General features: G+C 41.9%; 1 protein-coding gene across 1 annotated transcript; it reads right to left on the bottom strand.

Moving 5' to 3' along the window:
* Positions 1–10,237: 10,237 nt before the first annotated feature.
* Positions 10,238–17,921, bottom strand: cmtm6 (CKLF-like MARVEL transmembrane domain containing 6). The gene is made up of 5 exons (XM_042318092.1): positions 17,766–17,921; positions 17,229–17,358; positions 11,352–11,528; positions 11,074–11,172; positions 10,238–10,883 (listed from the first exon to the last, which is right to left on the bottom strand). The coding sequence occupies exons 2-5, from the start codon at positions 17,349–17,351 to the stop codon at positions 10,719–10,721; spliced, it is 564 nt and encodes a 187-aa protein (XP_042174026.1). The 5' UTR covers positions 17,352–17,358; positions 17,766–17,921; the 3' UTR covers positions 10,238–10,718.
* Between the last annotated feature and the right edge of the window lie 1,649 nt (positions 17,922–19,570).

Here is a 19,570-nt window from a genome sequence, read left to right as displayed (position 1 = left end):
AAAATGCATTCTATACAGTTTCTTGCCTTAATATTTTTGTCCTCTCAATGACAAAGCTATCAAAGTTTTAAGAAACTTTTCAGGTCCAGTGGAGACAAGGCGTTTCCTGGTGTCAGCATTGGCGTCAGTCGTTACTATAGCAATTCAAGATGGTGCTACTCGAATAAACATTGTTCAATATCAAAATCCCAATTGAATGTTAAATGCACATGTTTAGTATTAGTTGATGGAATACATCTCTTAACTTTACTTCCTAGTGTTTCCATTCACCTTTAAGGAGTTCATCCCATCCTGTCAAGTACAGTTTTGAGATCTAAAAAGTCAGTTAATAATCATTCTCCTAAAATGGTCTTTTCCTCTTACACTTGTACCCAGTAACCAGCTTGGGGACTTACAGCTGTCCCCTCAATGCTTGACAGATGACCAACGTGTAGGGTTTTTATAATGAGGCATCTTTCTTGTTGACCTTTACAGGCATTTGGCTTCATCGCCACATTCCTACTGGCTGTCAGCATATGGACATCCTATAAGGTCACATGTGGTTCCCAGCCAACCAGTAAGTCTGAAATTCTTTGAAATCATTATGGGGTTTTCCATCAATTGCCTAGCGACATGTACCGAGCCTCTGAAAGACAGACGCTCAACTGAAAAGGAATTAAATTATAACCTGTAATCATATCATGAAATAGATGCATATTTGCTACAGTGGAGCTTTCTTTTGCAACGCAGATCAGGAGTTAATTCCGTTCCATTTCCTGTGCTGCCGGCTATTACGTAGTGCTGTTACAAGGGCTAGGAAGTGCTTTTTGTTCTTAGTTGACTAAACTTTGGTTAACTAGTGTTTCCTCTTTCCTCATCACTCTTCCTCTATCTCGAACTGTAGGTGCTTCTGTGTAAACCGGATCTATCATTTCTTCCCCTGAAGTACCAAGATGACTTCATTGTCAGTGTGCTGTGCGACAGTAACTTCTTACCCCAACAACTGGCCCGGGGCCCATTAAACAATCAGAACTTCAGCTTAGCCAGAGACTGGTTTCACTTCAGGATAGTTACAAGTTAGCCAGTTAACTTTGTTAAACACTCTATTTTGTACAGTTTACAAAGAATGCTTAAAGTAATTTCTCCTTCTTTGAAATATACCATCCTGATGACCGGTCAGTTGTTAGGGATAAGAAGACACCTGTGTGTGCTTTGAAGAGCAGGCAGCTGTTGTTTCATATAAGTGCCTCCAGAGTGTTTAAACTAAGGGCTAGGCTGAGAGCCAGACCAAACCACCCCTCCATCTTGAATGGTCGCTATTTGAATGCTTTGAAATCAAGAGGACATAAGCTGTTTTTCAGTGTTGCCCTGAAGCTTTTTAGAGTTAGGTATGTCAATGCCACCCCTGTTTACATTATTTATTCGAGAGCAAATTTTTATGATGATAGTTTTGTGCTTTTATGTTCACGTATGTCTGTCACAGTATTATAGGCTGCTTATGAGAAGAATATAATCATAAAAAGGTCAACCTTTATACAGCCTCACACTATCACGTGTATTTAAACATCTCTTCTTTATCTGATGTGTTTGAGTTTGTATATGGGTTTATATTTCAAACATGCTTTTGGTTGACTGAAGTAAAAGGGAAACCCAACAGCATCCATGTCTCTGAATCCTTGTTTGATGAAAAGAAGATATTGAGACCAGTGGAGGCTCCTTAGAGGAGGAAGGGGAGGACCATCCTCAGTGAATTTTATAAAAATTGTGAAACATCAAGTTATCCTTTTTAGATAAAAACTATAAATATATTCACATCATCCCAAAAATGGATTAAAACACACTGTTTTGCAATGAAGGTCTCCAGTAGCCTCAACAGCACTCTGTAGGGTAGCACCATGATATAGCCGGAGGACAGCTAGTTTCCATCCTCCTCTGGGTACATTGACTTTAATACAAAACATAGGAGGCTCGTGGTTCTCACCCCCTTCCATAGAATTACATATTAATTATTTCAATTTCTGGAGGAAGACCTCCAATCTATCAGAGCTCTTGCAGCATGAACTGACATGTTGACCACCCAATCAAAGGATAAGAGTATGAATCTAGTACTGCAAGCATAAACTACAGCGATCTAGCACTGCTGTGAGTAGTTGACTCAAAGAGAAAGACAATGGTTGAGCAGTTTTGAAAAATGCAATTCTTAAATAAAGGAGACGCAAGAGCGAGTTAGCTATATTTCATCTTTTTTTTCACTTACTTAGCTAGCGAATGCAGCTAGCTAGTTTAGCCTACTCAAACACCCGGCTCAAACAGAGAGAAGTGCTGTGTTACCTAGCTGGCTATCCAACACTGGAACTCTTCCAAGTCAAGGTAAGCTTTTGGTTTTATTAATTTATTGCCACTGTGGCCCGCAGGTGTAACTGCTAAACTGCTTGCTAACTGTACACTGTTCTGCATGATTGTAGCAGGTTTACTAATGTGTTAAGTACTTTACAGAACTGCTAGAACTAAGTAAAAATACTAATAAGTGTTTTTTGGGGGTATCTGTGCTTTAATATTTATATTTTTGACAACTTTTACTTCACTACATACCTAAAGACAATTTTGTACTTTTTACTCTATACATTTTCCCTGACACCCAAAAGTACTTGTTACATTTTGAATGCTTAGCAGGACAGGAAAACTGCCCAATTCACACACTTATCAAGAGAACATCCCTGGTCATCCCTACTGCCTCTGATCTGGCGAACTTGACTCAACACATGCCTCATTTATACATGATGTCTGAGTGTTAGAGCATGCCCCTGGTTATCAGTACATTTTAAAAAACATGAAAAATGATGCCGTCTGGTTTGCTTTATAAGGTATTTGAAATTATTTATACTTTTACTTTTGATACTTAATCTTAGGGATCAAATCCCGTTAATGGGATCGATTTGACAACAGCCAGTTAAAGTGCAGGGCACAAAATTCAAACAACAGAAATCTCATAATTAAAATTCCTCAAACATACAGGTATTATACACTATTTTTTTAAGATAAAGATAAACTTCTTGTTAATCCCACCACAGTGTCCGATTTCAAAAAGGCTTTACGGTGAAAGCATACCATGCGATTATGTTAGGTCAGCGCCTAGTCACAAAAAAACATACAGCCATTTTCCAGCCAAAGAGAGGAGTCACAAAAAGCAGAAATAGAGATTAAATTAATCACTAACCTTTGATGATCTTCATCAGATGTCACTCATATGACTTCATGTTACACAATACATGTATGTTTTGTTCGATAAAGTTCATATTTATATCCAAAAATCTCAGTTTACATTGGCGCGTTATGTTCAGTAATGTTTTGCTTACAAAACATCCAGTGATTTTGCAGAGTGCCACATCAATTTACAGAAATACTCATCGTAAACGTTGATGAAAGATACAAGTGTTATACATAGAATTAAAGATACTTCTCCTTAATGCAACCGCTGTCAGATTTCCAAAAAGCTTTACAGCAAAAGCACACCATGCAATAATCTGAGTACAGCGCTCAGTATATTTTAGCAACTACATTTACTTTTGATAATTAAGTATATTTAAAACCAAATCTTCTTTTACTTAAGTAGTATCTTTACTTTTACTCAAGTATGAAAATTGGGTACTTTCTCCACCACTGAGTTCTAGTAGCTATGTTGACTTGACATTAGCTAATATGGTGACAACGATGTAGGCTGTGTGTAGTGGTTATGATATGAAGGTTTGGCCAGGAAAGGTTTTTTTCGCCTGGTCACAGACAGCTGATATGTTGTGCACAGAAGTAAAAAGAAAGTGAAGGAAAAAGGTGAGAGGTGAGCGCGTAGATGCTAGAAGGAATTATCCAACGATCACAGGGATCATGGGGTTTATATGTGGCTGCTATGAAAGTGACTGGGTTTGTGTGTTAACGGGTGTATTTATTCATGTGGTGTATTTATCATGTAGTAGCCCAAACCTATCAATGTTACATTGAGCAGGGTGAATGGAAAATGAATGACAGTCATCCAATATGCTGTAATAGAAAAAAGGCCATGCTCATAAAAAACAATTGCGTCCTCCCTCATCTTAAACGGCACCGACCGCCACTGGTTGAGAAGTTGTTGAACATAAAGCGTTTTCTCTCCGAGTGGTAGATACGAATAGTATAACCGGATCCTTGACTTACATGCGCATTACTGTTTCTTATTGTATACTGTGTGTGTATATCCACTACAATTCAAAAGTTTTCAAAGAAAAAGCCATATCTCAGACTGGCCAATAAAAGATTAAGATGGGGAAAAGAACACGGAAACTGGACAGAGATATGGCTTTTTCTTTGCAACTCTGCCTAGAAGGCCAGCATCCCGGAGTCGCCTCTTCACTGTTGACGTTGAGACTGGTGTTTTGCGGGTACTATTTAATGAAGCTTGCAGTTGAGGACTTGTGAGGCGTCTTTCTCAAACTAGAAAATCTAATGTACTTGTCCTCTTGCTCAGTTATGCACCGGGGCCTACCACTCCTCTTTCTATTCTGGTTAGAGCTTTTCTGTGAAGGGAGTAGTAGAGATGGCGCTGTTCTGTGAAGGGAGTAGTAGAGATGGCGCTGTTCTGTGAAGGGAGTAATAGACAGTGTTGTACGAGATCTTCAGTTTCTTGGCAATATCTCACATGGAATAGCCTTCATTTCTCAGAACAAGAATAGACTGACGAGTCTCAGAAGAAAGGTCTTTGTTTCTGTAATCGAACCCACAAATGCTGATTCTCCAGATACTCAAATATTCTAAAGGCCAGTTTTATTGCTTCTTTAATCAGAACAACAGTTTTCAGCTCTGCTAACATAATCGCAAAAGGGTTTTCTAATGATCAATTAGCCTTTTAAAATGATAACCTTGGATTAGCTAACACAATTTTCAATGGAACATAAAGTGATGGTTGCTGATAATGGGTCACTGTACGCCTATACTCCATTAAAAATCAGCCGTTTCCAGCTACAATAATCAGTTACAACATTAACAATGTCTGCACTGTATTTCTGATCAATGTGATGTGATTTTAATGGACAATAAAATGGGCTTTTCTTTCAAAAACAAGGGCATTTCTAAGTGACCACAAACTTTTGAACAGTAGTGTATCTATAACCAATGCCCCTTCCCCTATTCAAGTGTACAAAATCCCCAGCTGAAAATGTCCATACACTTCCATTAATGACCTGGGAAAGGTCCAAGACATTCCTGTGTTGCCGGGTGGGACATGGCCTAAACACAGGGAAATACTGATTAGTACCTCCTCCTCACTATTCCTGGTGGAGGCAAGGGAATTCACTTTAAAGTACACACTCTTAGAAAAGGGGTTCTGCAGCTGTCCCCATAGGAGGACCCCTTTTGGTTCCAGGTAGAACTCTTTTGGGTTACATGTAGAACCCTCTGTGAAAAGGGTTGTACACTTCTTAAAAAGAGGCTGGATGGTATTATTACAGTTGTTGTTGACAAAATCATGTTGTCTTCCCGTGTTTCAGGCTTATGTATGTGTTCATGTAAATGGAGGAGATATTCTTGATATTTTAAAAAAACTGCTGCCCAAACTTTTTTGGTCTCGTGACGATCTGATATCAAACTACTCTACTGGCGCAGAGAGGCCTGTTAGAGAGACCTGCCAGGAATATGGCAGCAGAGACATTATGTATGAGAATCAGAGATATCAGTACCACTACCCCCATGCAATATGGTGTCCATTGTTGGCCTGTTGATCAAACCCTCCATGAAAGCTCTGTTTGGTTTCAGCTACATACACGTCAGGAGAAGGCAGCCTAGTCCAGTCTGAGAAGGGAGAAGGAAAGGCGGATGGGAGGGAGGGAGCAGTGGAAGAAGTGAGATGTCTGTGGAAACGTTGTTTGGGTTTGAGATGGGAGGCTAGTAGGGAGAACATTACTCACACTGTGCTGGCTCCAGCAGCCCTGCTCTCCCTGGGGCCCCATTTGTTTACTTTCAGCAGCCCAAAGTAGCAGCTTCATGTTCACCAACTGCATTTATTCTGACATGCTGTTCTATAGCTCCATCTGCCTCACAATATAAGCTGAGGAAATAAAGTCATGTTATTCACAGTTTCATTAGTGGAGGTGATTTACATAAGCATGAGCTGGGGATAAAATTCATGGCATGAGTTTGGTCTCAACCCACCCATATAATACAGAATCTCTGAGCTGACTAAGTGAAAAATCTGTCAATGTGCCCTTGAGCAAGGCACTTAATCCTAATTGCTCCTGTAAGTCGTTCTGGGTAAGAGCGTCTGCTAAATTGCTAAAATGAAAAAATTAAGTAAAAGGACAGTATATTGACTTTTTTTAATACAAAAATTAAAACTGCATTAAAATGATAAGCTTTGGATTTAGAATAGCAAAAATGACCTCAGGGATGAACATTTTATTAATATCTTTAAAGAGGTTAAAAAAAAGGTTTATATTATGGTTCGCATTACCTAAAGCAATTCCTGTTGAACTACTGATGGTTTTGTCGTGAATAACATGTGTCCCCTTGTGGACTAACTGAATTCACACGTAGGTTGAGGGGTTGGACCAGCACAACACTACTATCTCTGATACAGTAGAATTATTACAAGGGCTAAATAACAGATTATATATATATATATATGAGCTAGATAGATATAGTGAGATCTAATATATATATATATATATATATACAGTGGGGCAAAAAAGTATTTAGTCAGCCACCAATTGTGCAAGTTCTCCCACTTAAAAAGATGAGAGGCCTGTAATTTTGATCATAGGTACACTTCAACTATGACAGACAAAATGAGGGAAAAAAATCCAGAAAATCACATTAAGATTTTTTATGAATTTAATTTGCAAATTATGGTGGAAAATAAGTATTTGGTCAATAACAAAAGTTTATCTCAATACTTTGTTATATACCCTTTGTTGGCAATGACAGAGGTCAAACATTTTCTGTAAATCTTCACAAGATTTTCACACACTGTTGCTGGTATTTTGGCCCATTCCTCCATGCAGATCTCCTCTAGAACAGTGATGTTTTGGGGCTGTTGCTGGGCAACATGGACTTTCAACTCCCTCCAAAGATTTTCTATGGGGTTGAGATCTGGAGACTGGCTGGGCCACTCCAGGACCTTGAAATGCTTCTTACGAAGCCACTCCTTCGTTGCCCGGGCGGTGTATTTGGGATCATTGTCATGCTGAAAGACCCAGCCACGCTTCATCTTTAATACATACATATATATAGAGATATATATACATATATATAGAGATATATATATAGATATATAGAGATATATATATAGAGATATATATATATATACATATAGAGATATATATATATATACATATAGAGATATATATATATACATATAGAGATATATAGATATACATATAGAGATATATAGAGATATATAGAGATATATATAGAGATAGATATATATGTACAGATATAAGCTCTTAACCAGTAATCCCATGAAACTAAATACTTCAGAAAAGTGATGGCATTTATTGCATGACGAATTATTGACACAGTATAGACGTTTTTTAAATTACAAAAATGAAGGCATAAAACATTGGCGCAAAACATTGAGTAGATATTGCTATCTATGAATATTACTAGTCAGTATAAAGGCAATGTACATGCCCAATTCCAAGTCAAACCTTCAACCCTTACACCAAGTTATTTAATGTACTGTGTATCTGATAGGATTAGGAATAGGGCACTAGTATCACATTGCTTTCATCGACAACACCACATGAACCACATTAACCTTTTACAGTATTTGTCCTGAGAAAACACTTATTGTACTGTACTTGGATGGGAATGTCTTGCTTATAAGGGAATTGTCAGTCAGGGGTCACTAATTATAACAGCAGTCGCTTCAATACTTATGTCTTATTCCAACACTAGAAAAAGGCGTATTATAGATGTCTACCCTATTACTTTCTACTATCACCTAAGACATTTCAGATCAGCTGTTGGATGAATCCAGCATATCATTTATTTCACTGTTGATTGACTCCGATTACATTTTTTAAAGAAATGTTTTAAGAAATCTGGATTTCTGACCCTAACCATGCTACTTATCAAGTAAGTAATTCATTGGCCAATCAAATGTGTATGAACTTTTTTGGGGAAAAGAGGTGTCCATCAGTACAATCCCAGGATATTCTCTGAAACGAACATTTCAAAACTATTAATCTACAACCTGGGAGTTAAAGGTAGAGTCAGCGAAATGACGTTGCACAAGCAACACTGCAAGACTTCACTCTCACACAGTCACACAATATCTGCACAGGTTCACTTAAACCTCTTACAATGTGGTAGCCACGGGAACAAAACAGAGGACAAGTTTAGACTCGCACGCCAACGCTCCTAGTTGTGGAAATTGACCCACTATGCTGTTCACTTTGTGCATCTACGTCATATCGCTGACCTTTAAGTTAGCTGTTGACTAAAATATGAACATTAAGGTCTCATTCTAACCTGAAAGTAACTAAATTCATTACACACAAGGTCACCTGACTGAACACAAGAAAAACTGAAAGAAAATCCATCCAGGACAATAAATAATTCAATCTTCCAAAACCCTGACCCCTCCCTCCCTGACCCCTCCCTCCCTCCCTGACCCCTCCCTCCCCCCTCCCTCCCTGACCCCTCCCTCCCCCTGACCCCTCCCTCCCCTCCCTCCCTCCCCCTCCCTCCCTCCCTCCCTGACCCCCCTCCCTCCCTCTCCCCTCCCTGACCCCTCCCTCCCTCCCTGACCCCTCCCTCCCTCCCTCCCCTCCCTCCCTCCCTGACCCCTCCCTCCCCCCTCCCCTCCCTCCCTCCCTGACCCCTCCCTCCCTCCCTCCCTGACCCCCCTCCCTCCCTCCCTGACCCCTCCCTCCCTCCCTGACCCCTCCCTCCCTGACCCCCCCTCCCTCCCCCTCCCTCCCTGACCCCTCCCTCCCTCCCTCCCTGACCCCTCCCTCCCTCCCTCCCTGACCCCTCCCTCCCCCTCCCTCCCTCCCCCCTCCCTCCCTCCCTGACCCCTCCCTCCCTCCCTCCCTGACCCCTCCCTCCCTCCCTGACCCCTCCCTCCCTCCCCCCTCCCTCCCTGACCCCCTCCCTCCCTCCCTACCTCCCTGACCCCTCCTCCCTGACCCCTCCCTCCCTGACCCCTCCCTCCCTCCCTCCCTCCCTCCCTGACCCCTCCCTCCCTCCCTGACCCCTCCCTCCCTCCCTGACCCCTCCCTCCCTCCCCTCCCTCCCTCCCTGACCCCCCCTCCCTCCCTCCCTCCCTCCCTGACCCCTCCCTCCCTGACCCCTCCCTCCCTGACCCCTCCAAGTTACTTCTGAAATAAAGAAAAACACATATAATTAAAATACATAAACTGCGATTGAAAAAGCATTTAAAAACATTACAGATATAGTCAGTTAGTTTCATTGATTGCTATATTTAAAATGAATCTATATGGTATGAACACCAATAAGGAACGTGGAGTTGGCCTCGTATAGAAATACTGGGGAGCTTGCTTGCATGGACTGAAATTTTAAAACCATAGAAATCAATGACTTGGGGATACTTGTGAGAAATAGGTCTAAATAAAAAGATATATCATATTTCTGTAAAAACGATTCTGGCATTACTGTTTCCTTTCCTTACTAAAGAGTTTGAATTTAATCACATTGTCATTCCTTAAAACTGGCTAATAAATGATGTTGACTTTTAAAACCATTTCTTCCAGTTAAATAATGTAACTGTACTTGGGTTTGACTGTAAATAACTGGATAAATATTGTTCTTCAACTCCCAAACCATTTTTTAGAGAGAGATTAGATACAGCATTTTGCATAGCTGGAGCCATCTTGATAAGATGCAAGTACAGATAGGTGCTCATCCCAGTAACACTGAGAAATGCAGTAATGACAGTCAGTGGTAAGGCAATACAGTGATCTTAAAATCTCATGATAGTCTATTCCAGGACTCTCCAACCCTGTTCCTGGAGAGCTACAGTCCTGTAGGTTTTCACTCCAACCCCGTTCCTGGAGAGATACCCTCCTGTACTGTAGGTTCACACTCCAACCCTAATCTAACACACCTGATTCTAATAATTACATGGTTATAAACTGAACCAGATTAGTTACAACTGGGGTTGGAGTGAAAACCTACAGGAGGATAGATCTCCAGGACCAGGGTTGGAGTGAAAAAGTGAAAAGCTACAGGAGGATAGCTCTCCAGGAACAGGGTTGGAGTGAAAACCTACAGGAGGATAGATCTCCAGGACCAGGGTTGGAGTGAAAAGCTACAGGAGGATAGCTCTCCAGGAACAGGGTTGGAGTGAAAACCTACAGGAGGATAGATCTCCAGGAACAGGGTTGGGGTGAAGAGTTACAGGAGGATACATCTCCAGGAACAGGGTTGGAGTGAAAAGCTACAGGAGGATAAATCTCCAGGAACAGGGTTGGAGAGCCTTGGTCTATTTTTATCAATGAGTTGTCCCATTCCAAGCAGGTCCATGGTCCAAGGAAACAGAATGTATACAACACAGACCATGTCTCCTACAAAAATGGTCCCACTGCTGAGAATAAAAGCTCTGAATAAGATGTTAAAACTACTGGAGATGCCTTTCCTTCCTTTAAGCAGATATAAGGTGGCCCTCTGATAGTCTTAGTGTGTTGCCTGTTTGTGTGTGTAAATGTGGGAGAAAGAGATACCAGTGTTACACTCGTTAGGTATCCCTGGGCCTAGTCTGCTTCGTTCTGTTCCCTGTTGAGTTTCTCGGCCTCTGCCACAGGAGCCCCGCCGTTGCTTGCAGCTTGCTGGTTAGTCTTTTTAAAAGGAAAACCCCTGGTCTTCACAAACCAGCCAGCATCCACCAGGAATGCCACAGTGGCCAGGAAGCCAAATGCCTGAAAATAAATAGTAATAAGTTATTACTAAGTATTAACATTAGTAAAACATCTTGTAACAAACAAACAAAAAGATTCTCCTTTCAATCTAAACCCAGCTTGGTTTGGGCTCATATTTTGTCTTCATTTGAAAAAACAGTAACCAGGACCCTGAGGTATGAGGACAGTCTGAGTAAAGATGTTCATTTACCACAGCAGCATTCTCCAGGTCAGTTCCACCATTATCTGAGGCAAACACAATGGAGGCGATGAGGAAGAATGCAGCCATCAAAGCTGTGTAAACAAAGTCCTGCAAGAGATAAGTCAGCATGGTTATATATACCAGCATACATTTAAATGGGAAAACAATTATCCTCACACACACACAAAGTCTTATAAATGATAAACATACAAATGTTAGGCAGGTCAGTGGGCCTCATTTATCAACATATGTGTATATTCATACACACACACACACAGAGTACTCACCAGGGAGGGCCAGCAGCTGATGCCCACTCTCTTGTGCAGGGTGGTAGCGAGGAGGATGAGGAGGAGAGCTGTGAAGAGGAAGGCTGTGCAGCTGACAAACTCAAAGAAGTACAGCGGAGAGCAGCTCATACAGTTCGTCACTACCTCTTCAAGAATGAAGGCCACAAACGACAGGAGCTGAGGACACACAAGTCAAAACTAACTGATCATGTACTACCCCAGTCTCAACAACAGATGGCACTGTAGTACTACCAGAGCTAAAAAAATATATATATATATATATATTTTTATATTATTTTTTTTAACCTTTATTTAACTAGGCAAGTCAGTTAAGAACAAATTCTTATTTTCAATGACAGCCTAGGAACAGTGGGTTAACTGCCTGTTCAGGGGCAGAACCACAGATTTGTAACTTTGTAACTCGGGGATGCAACCTTCCGGTTACTAGTCCAATGCTCTAACCACTAGGCTACCCTGCCGCTTACCCTAAATGGGAAGTTGTGTTTTTTTGTCTCAGATATAAAACAGGTTAGAGGTCATTTAGTGTCGTCAAACATGCTTGAGTACTGATGAACTCAGGATTTTGTCTTCTGATGCTATATTTATATGTTGTGCCAATATAGTGACATCAGTAGAGTTGACTGAAGAATTGAGTGACTATCATAGCCCTATGTAAATGAGGGTATATGTAAATGTCTAAATATTTCATGCGTTGTTCAGAGTTGGGCTTGGAGGAAGGGACAACTCTTTAATGTAATCTTCACAATGAGAGGATTCTTCTGGTGTGACCATCACAGTGTTCTTAAAAGCTCATCACAGCGTGATGGAAGCACCACATACTGGCTCTATTCATACCGCACCACACACAAAATAGCTTTTTCATGTTGCCATTAGAACGGTGACCAACTAAAGGATCCACCCCTTTACAACACCCACAGACCCCATTTTGATTTCTCAATAGCCACTACTAACAAATATTCCTAAGAAAGACCACAAGGCCAGCAAAAACACACTTTAACTGACTCATGCGGTTCCTGCTTTTTGTTTTCGTTTCCTTATCGATTGTTTGGAAGGAACAGGCCAGACAGCATACTGCTCTGAGGATCTGTCCCCATGCCAGACAGCATACTGGTCTGAGGATCTGTCCCCACGCCAGACAGCATACTGGTCTGAGGATCTGTCCCCACGCCAGACAGCATACTGGTCTGAGGATCTGTCCCCATGCCAGACAGCATACTGCTCTGAGGATCTGTCCCCATGCCAGACAGCATACTGCTCTGAGGATCTGTCCCCACACCAGACAGCATACTGCTCTGAGGATCTGTCCCCAGCCAGACAGCATACTGCTCTGAGGATCTGTCCCCAGACAGCATACTGTCTGAGGATCTGTCCCACGCCAGACAGCATACTGGTCTGAGGATCTGTCCCCATGCCAGACAGCATACTGGTCTGAGGATCTGTCCCCACTGGTCTGAGGATCTGTCCCCACTCGAGACAGCATACTGCTCTGAGGATCTGTCCCCATGCCAGACAGCATACTGGTCTGAGGATCTGTCCCCATGCCAGACAGCATACTGCTCTGAGGATCTGTCCCCACGCCAGACAGCATACTGCTCTGAGGATCTGTCCCCACGCTACTGCTCTGAGGATCTGTCCCCACGCCGGACAGCATACTGCTCTGAGGATCTGTCCCCACGCCAGACAGCATACTGCTCTGAGGATCTGTCCCCACGCCAGACAGCATACTGCTCTGAGATCTGTCCCCACGCCAGACAGCATACTGCTACTGCTCTGAGGATCTGTCCCCACGCCAGACAGCATACTGCTCTGAGGATCTGTCCCCACGCCAGACAGCATACTGCTCTGAGGATCTGTCCCCACGCCAGACAGCATACTGCTCTGAGGATCTGTCCCCACGCCAGACAGCATACTGCTCTGAGGATCTGTCCCCACGCCAGACAGCATACTGCTCTGAGGATCTGTCCCCACGCCAGACAGCATACTGCTCTGAGGATCTGTCCCCACGCCAGACAGCATACTGCTCTGAGGATCTGTCCCCACGCCAGACAGCATACTGCTCTGAGGATCTGTCCTCACACTATTCAGCTAGACAGAGCTAAATGGCTACCGAAAACTAAACGATAGACAGCAAACATGTTCTCACTGTAATACGGTGCTGAGCATAATGTGCCATATGTGTGTGTGTCTATAAACACAGTGGCTAAACTGTACCGTATGTAGGCCTTTGTTCCATATTACAAGGTAAAATGCACCATGGTCTGTTTCCCCCGGCCATAGTGTTAATGAAGCCACAGCTCTATACTTTATTACATGACCAGACAGTCTGACGTCAACACTGTGATAAAGACTGGGCCTCCTACTCAAGAGGACATCTTCTGCAGCACCTTTAACACTTTCTTTACAGTCTGTTGTGTGTGTGCGTTTAACTATTCTTGTGGGGACCAGTTAAATAAAGGTTAAACCAAATTAAAATTTTAAGTACCCACAAGAAGAGTAAATAAACAACCATTTGGACCAATTGGGGACATTGTTTGTCCCCACAAGGTCAAATGCTATTTCTAGGGGGTTTAGGGTTAAGGTTAGAAATAGTGTTCAGGTTAGAATACGTTAAGCGTTAGGAGCTAGGGTTAGGTTTTTGGGATAAGGTTAGGGTATGAGTACAGGTTAGGGAAAAAGGTTAGCTGTGCAAGACTGTGTGTGCTCTCCACAATGTTCTATGAACACACAACTCTAGCAAAGTGTTGTGTTGCAAGAGAAAGAGCAGAGAGCTAAAAAGCATTCGATTTGAGGGTTCTTTGTGGCTTTAAGCGGGAAATGCTTTAAATTACTTTAAATTCCAGATATTTATGTCCAATGAGCTTGCCAAGCATTCTTGCAATGTTGATCATATTTGGATGAATCCATCGTTTCTCTCACACACAGTAAGAAGGTCAAACAGCAAAGCTTAAAATAACCCTGGTAATGACATTTTGCATCTGGCTGCTAATTTAATTTGCAGTGCACCGCTAGATGGTATTGCTAACACCTGACTCTGATTAGCTTGACTAAGGACCCAGTGATCTGAGGAAGACAGAGCCGTGTCATCACTGTCTGTCTCCAGACTGCAGTTCCACAAATGACAAACTCTGAACCAACTCAGAGTTCCTGCTTCAGAAGGAGATGAAATGCATTTTTTTTAAATTGCCTGGACTAAGAGCTCAATCCCAAACTATGGCAACTAGTAAACCTCGACCTCTAACCTGCTTACTCACAGGCCAACCTAATAGTACTCTATTACCCTCACCCAAACAAGCCCTCCTTCTGCAGGGAAATAGTTTGTTTCAAGATCTTGTTAACTGGGGAGAAATACAAGATAGCAGCCATAAACCATGTGATTTGAATTCAAATGAAGATCACATTTCACTGCAGTTAGGAAGGCAGTCAAATAGTTGAAGCCTTGACATTGGGGTCTAGGAATAAGAGTAAGCCATTCATGATATCCAGTTCAAATGTAGACATGTCACAGCTCTGCCACTTGTGATGACCAGCGGGACACAGAAAGGGGTCAAACATGAGTCAACAGCAGTCTGCTGTAGTAGCCTCATCCAATTCAACAGCAGTCTGCTGTAGTATCCTCATCCAATTCAACAGCAGTCTGCTGTAGTATCCTCACCCAATTCAACAGCAGTCTGCTGTAGTATCCTCACCCAATTCAACAGCAGTCTGCTGTAGTATCCTCACCCAATTCAACAGCAGTCTGCTGTAGTATCCTCACCCAATTCAACAGCAGTCTGCTGTAGTATCCTCACCCAATTCAACAGCAGTCTGCTGTAGTATCCTCACCCAATTCAACAGCAGTCTGCTGTAGTATCCTCACCCAATTCAACAGCAGTCTGCTGCAGTATCCTCACCTAATTCAACAGCAGTCTGCTGTAGTATCCTCACCCAATTCAACAGAATTCCAAGCTGTAGTAGCCTCACCCAATTCAACAGAATTCCAAGCTGTAGTAGCCTCACCCAATTCAACAGAATTGCTTTTAAAGACACCCCCACCCCGAACATATGCGCACCACACACACGCTGACTCTGAAATCTGAAAAACAACTTAGCTGTCTTAGGCCTGACGATCAGTTAAAGGTTCCTGAGGGTCATCTATATGCTGACAAATACCCCAGGCCATCATGAAGGGGATGTGGGAGGACTGGGTGTGGTCTGATGAGTGTGTTCTGATGGGTGCATCATCGCTGTAGCAACTGTTCTATAGAATGGTCTGACTTTCACATTTCAAGGAATAATCAAGAAAAACAGCTGACAATGGTCACACCCTAAGAAAGACAAAGGTTATGATTTACAAACTGGCCTGTTAATTGTGGGATAGACAACCCCCAGTTTCTGGGAGCCGGATCCAGTTACATACAAAACAATGGTAGCATTTGAAGATCTGCATATTCTATTTATTACACACAGATCATCCACTTACAAGGAATGTGGTATCATAACTGGCAAGGGAGATAGTATGTAAAATGTCCAAGTATAAACACCTAACTTGTTCATCTGGTCTTATATCTGGAGCACAAAGTAAACATGTGATGACACCACTAGATAAAAGTCATATTGTCACCAGAGTTGATCTAATCCTGTTTTACTACTTGGTGCCATCAGAACAGACAGACAGGTAGGAAGACAACCTTCTGGTCTCTCCTCTGAAATACACAGAGCAAAAATATCAAATGCAACCATTTCAAAGATGTTACTGAGTTACAGTTTATATAAGGGAATCAGTCAATTTAAATACATGCATTAGGGCCTAATCTATGGATTTCACTTGACTGGGAATACAGATATGCAGCTGTTGGTCACAGACACTTTTTTTTTAAAGGTAAGGGCGTGGATCAGAAAACCAGTCAGTATCTGGTGTGACCACCATTTGCCTCATGCAGTGCGACATCTCCTTCACATAGAGTTGGCCAGGCTGTTGTGCAAAGTTGCTGGATATTGGCGGTAACATGAACACAGTGTCGTACATGTCGATCCAGAGCATCCCAAACGTGCTCAATGGGTCTGGCCATGGAATAACTGGGACATTTGCAGCTTGCAGGAATTATGTACAGATCCTTGCGACATGGGGCCGTGCATTATCATGCTGAAACATGAGGTGATGGAGGATTAATGGCACAACAATGGGCCTCCAGGTCTCGTCCCGGTGTCTCTCTGCACTCAAATTGCCTTAGATAAAGTGCAATTGTGTTCATGGCCCACAGCTTATGCCTGCCCATACCATAACCCCCCCACCACGGGGCACTCTGTTCACAACGTTGACATCAGCAAACCGCTCGCCCACACAACGCCATACAGGGTCTGTGGTTGAGGCCGGTTGGACGTACTGCCAAATTCTCTAAAACGATGTTGAACATTCAATTCTCTAGCTACATTCCTGCAGTCAGGAATGTCCACCAGAGTCAGTCAGCATGCCAATTGCACACTCCCTCAGAACTTGAGACATCTGTGCGATTGTTGTGTTACAAAACTGCACATTTTAGAGTGGCCTTTTGTCCCCAGCACAAGGTACACCTGTGTAATGGCCGTGCTGTTTAACCAGCTTCTTGATATGCCACACCTGTCAGGTGGATCAATTATCTTGGCAAAGAAATGCTCACTAACAGGGAGGTAAACAAATTTGTGCCAAACATGTTAGAGAAATAAGCTTTTTGTGCATAAGGAAAATGTCTGGGATCTTTTATTTCAGCTCATGAAACATGGGACCAACACTTTACATTTGTTTGTTCAATGTTATGCTTGGATTAAGACTTGCCCAACACAGTGGAACATTAACAATAACAGTATCATAACAAGAACTATGACAAGAATATGACTTACCACTTCCACCACCTTTATCAAACATCTGACTTTATCCAAATTATCTGTTGGTACAATTAACCATTTTTTGGATTTGGTCTCTGAAACTGTTGTTGGACTGTAGACTGGTTCCGCGGCAGCCATGGTGTGACTGAAATGAATAGATTCGAAGAAAAAAAGTACAACTTCAATAAGACTGCAACTATGTACTTCATGTTACAGTGTAGGCCTATAATGTATTAACAGTATCAGACCCGCGGCAAACTACAGAGCGAAAGCGAAAGCGTGGCATTTTGTTAACTTCAAAAGTCACGATGGAAGAAATAACTTGCTGTTAAATTTAGGGTAGCCTGTCACTGGACATTTTACAAGTATAGACTGATACTGACTCAATGTAGTCGAAAATTAATCGCCTCCGTACTCAACTCCATCGGGTATCTTGGCTAGGGTAGACTGCATCAAACACTCACATAAGTGAGAACATACAGCTAATAAAGATTACAACAAATTGAAAGGGGAAACTAATAAAGGCTAAAAAAGTATAAACGATGGACTCACGCGTCAAGTTTGGAGCAACCAACTGAATAGGTATGCTTTGGCGATAGATATCGTATTTCCACGACTTTCTAATGCAATGCCCTTTGTTGTTGCGTTCTTGTTTAAAACCTAGATCCACACTTCCGCAAATGAACGGCTTGTCTACACCCCCGTCGTTAACAGAAGAGTATGGGGGGTGACAAGTGCCAGAATTAATCTTAGGCAACTGTACCACCGTGTGGCTGTTGCCTACCATTGAACGTCTGACTGACATTACATGATACCAACGCCTTACTAACGTCTGCGTGACGCCTACATGTAACTAACATGTGGTCAGGATATATAGTTTTTCACATTGTAATACATTACCCCTACATGACATTGTATTATAGGATATATACATATTTTACATTGTAATAAACTACCCCTACATGCCATTCTGTGCTGGAGCTATGGGTTTATTTTTCCACTGACACTAGGCCTACACATTCACACTCAAACTGAATTGAATGGGGGATGCATAAGTACTTTTCATTGAAGAAGGGAAACGAAGTACAACATACAACTTTGATCAAAGACCTAAAATCATGCCTGACAAGGCCAATGAAATAACGGTATCCTATATAGTCTGGATACAGGAGTAGCCTATTCTACAATAATGTAACTGTATATACTAGTATTATTTATCAAATTGATCAATGAAATTGTAAATGTGGGTGAGTACGCTACTTCAATCAGCCTCACTGCAGCTGTTTTACCCACCACCCACACTGTTCTCTCTCCACAAGCAACCACATCCTCTTCTCCTGTCCAACTAATTTGCCGCCACACTGGAAAGGACTGTACATACAGTACCAGTCAAAGGTTTGGACACATACTCATTCAAGGGTTTTTCTTTGTATTAATATTTTCTACATTGTATAATAATAGTGAAGACATCAAAACTATGAAACAACACACATGGAATCATATATTAACCCAAAGAAGTGTTAAACAAATCAAAATATATTTTATATTTGAGATTCATCAAAGTAGCCACCCTTTGCCTTGATGAAAGCTTTGCACACTCTTGGCATTTTCTCAACCAGCTTCATAAGGTAGTCACATGGAATGCAATTCAATTAACAGGTGTGCCTTGTAAAAAGTAATTTTGGGAATTTCTTTCCTTCTTAATGTGTTTGAGCCACTTAGTTGTGTTTTTTTTATGGCAAGAACAGCTCAAATAAGCAAAGAGAAATGGCAGCCCATCATTACTTTAAGACATGAAGGTCAGTCAATACGGAACATTTCAAGACTTCTTAAAGTTTCTTCAAGTGCAGTCGCAAAAACCATCAAGCGCTATGATGAAACTGACTCTCCTGAGGACCGCCACAGAAAAGGAAGACCCAGAGTTAGCTCTGCTGCAGAGGATAAGGTCATTAGCGTTGCCAGCCTCAGAAATTGCAGCCCAAATAAATGCTTCACAAAGTTCAAGTAACAGACACATCTCAACATCAACTGTTCAGAGGAGACTGCAGGAATCAGGCCTTCATGGTTGAATTTCTGCAAAGAAAATACTACTAAAGGACACCAATAAGAAGAAGAGACTTCATTCCATGTGTTATTTCATAGTTTTGATGACTTCACTATTAATCTACAATGTAGAAAATTGTTTTAAAAAATTAAAACCCTTGAATAAGTAGGTGTGTCCAAACTTTGGACTTGTACTGTACATACCCCTGTGCCCATCTCCTTGCAACATGATCCATCCAAGGCCTCAACTGGACACCTAAAATGTGAAAATTGTAAACAAGATGCTACAGTTGTGTGTGTGTGTGTGTGTGTGT

Source organism: Oncorhynchus tshawytscha, unplaced genomic scaffold (genome assembly GCF_018296145.1).
Source record: "Oncorhynchus tshawytscha isolate Ot180627B unplaced genomic scaffold, Otsh_v2.0 Un_scaffold_3409_pilon_pilon, whole genome shotgun sequence".
Lineage (NCBI taxonomy): Eukaryota > Metazoa > Chordata > Actinopteri > Salmoniformes > Salmonidae > Oncorhynchus > Oncorhynchus tshawytscha.
Note: the sequence above shows the minus strand (reverse complement) of the source record. Positions and strands in the feature narration are given on the sequence as shown.

What these genes read in the sequence shown, in the direction of transcription:
- cmtm6 (XM_042318092.1), bottom strand. Translation starts at nt 17,351, where the DNA reads ATGGCTGCCGCGGAACCAGTCTACAGTCCAACAACAGTTTCAGAGACC. An exon ending in TGATAAAGGTGGTGGAAGTG is followed by an intron (nt 11,529 to 17,228) that starts GTAAGTCATATT and finishes GTGTGTCCTCAG; the next exon opens with CTCCTGTCGTTTGTGGCCTT. An exon ending in ACCTGGAGAATGCTGCTGTG is followed by an intron (nt 10,884 to 11,073) that starts GTAAATGAACAT and finishes ATTTATTTTCAG; the next exon opens with GCATTTGGCTTCCTGGCCAC.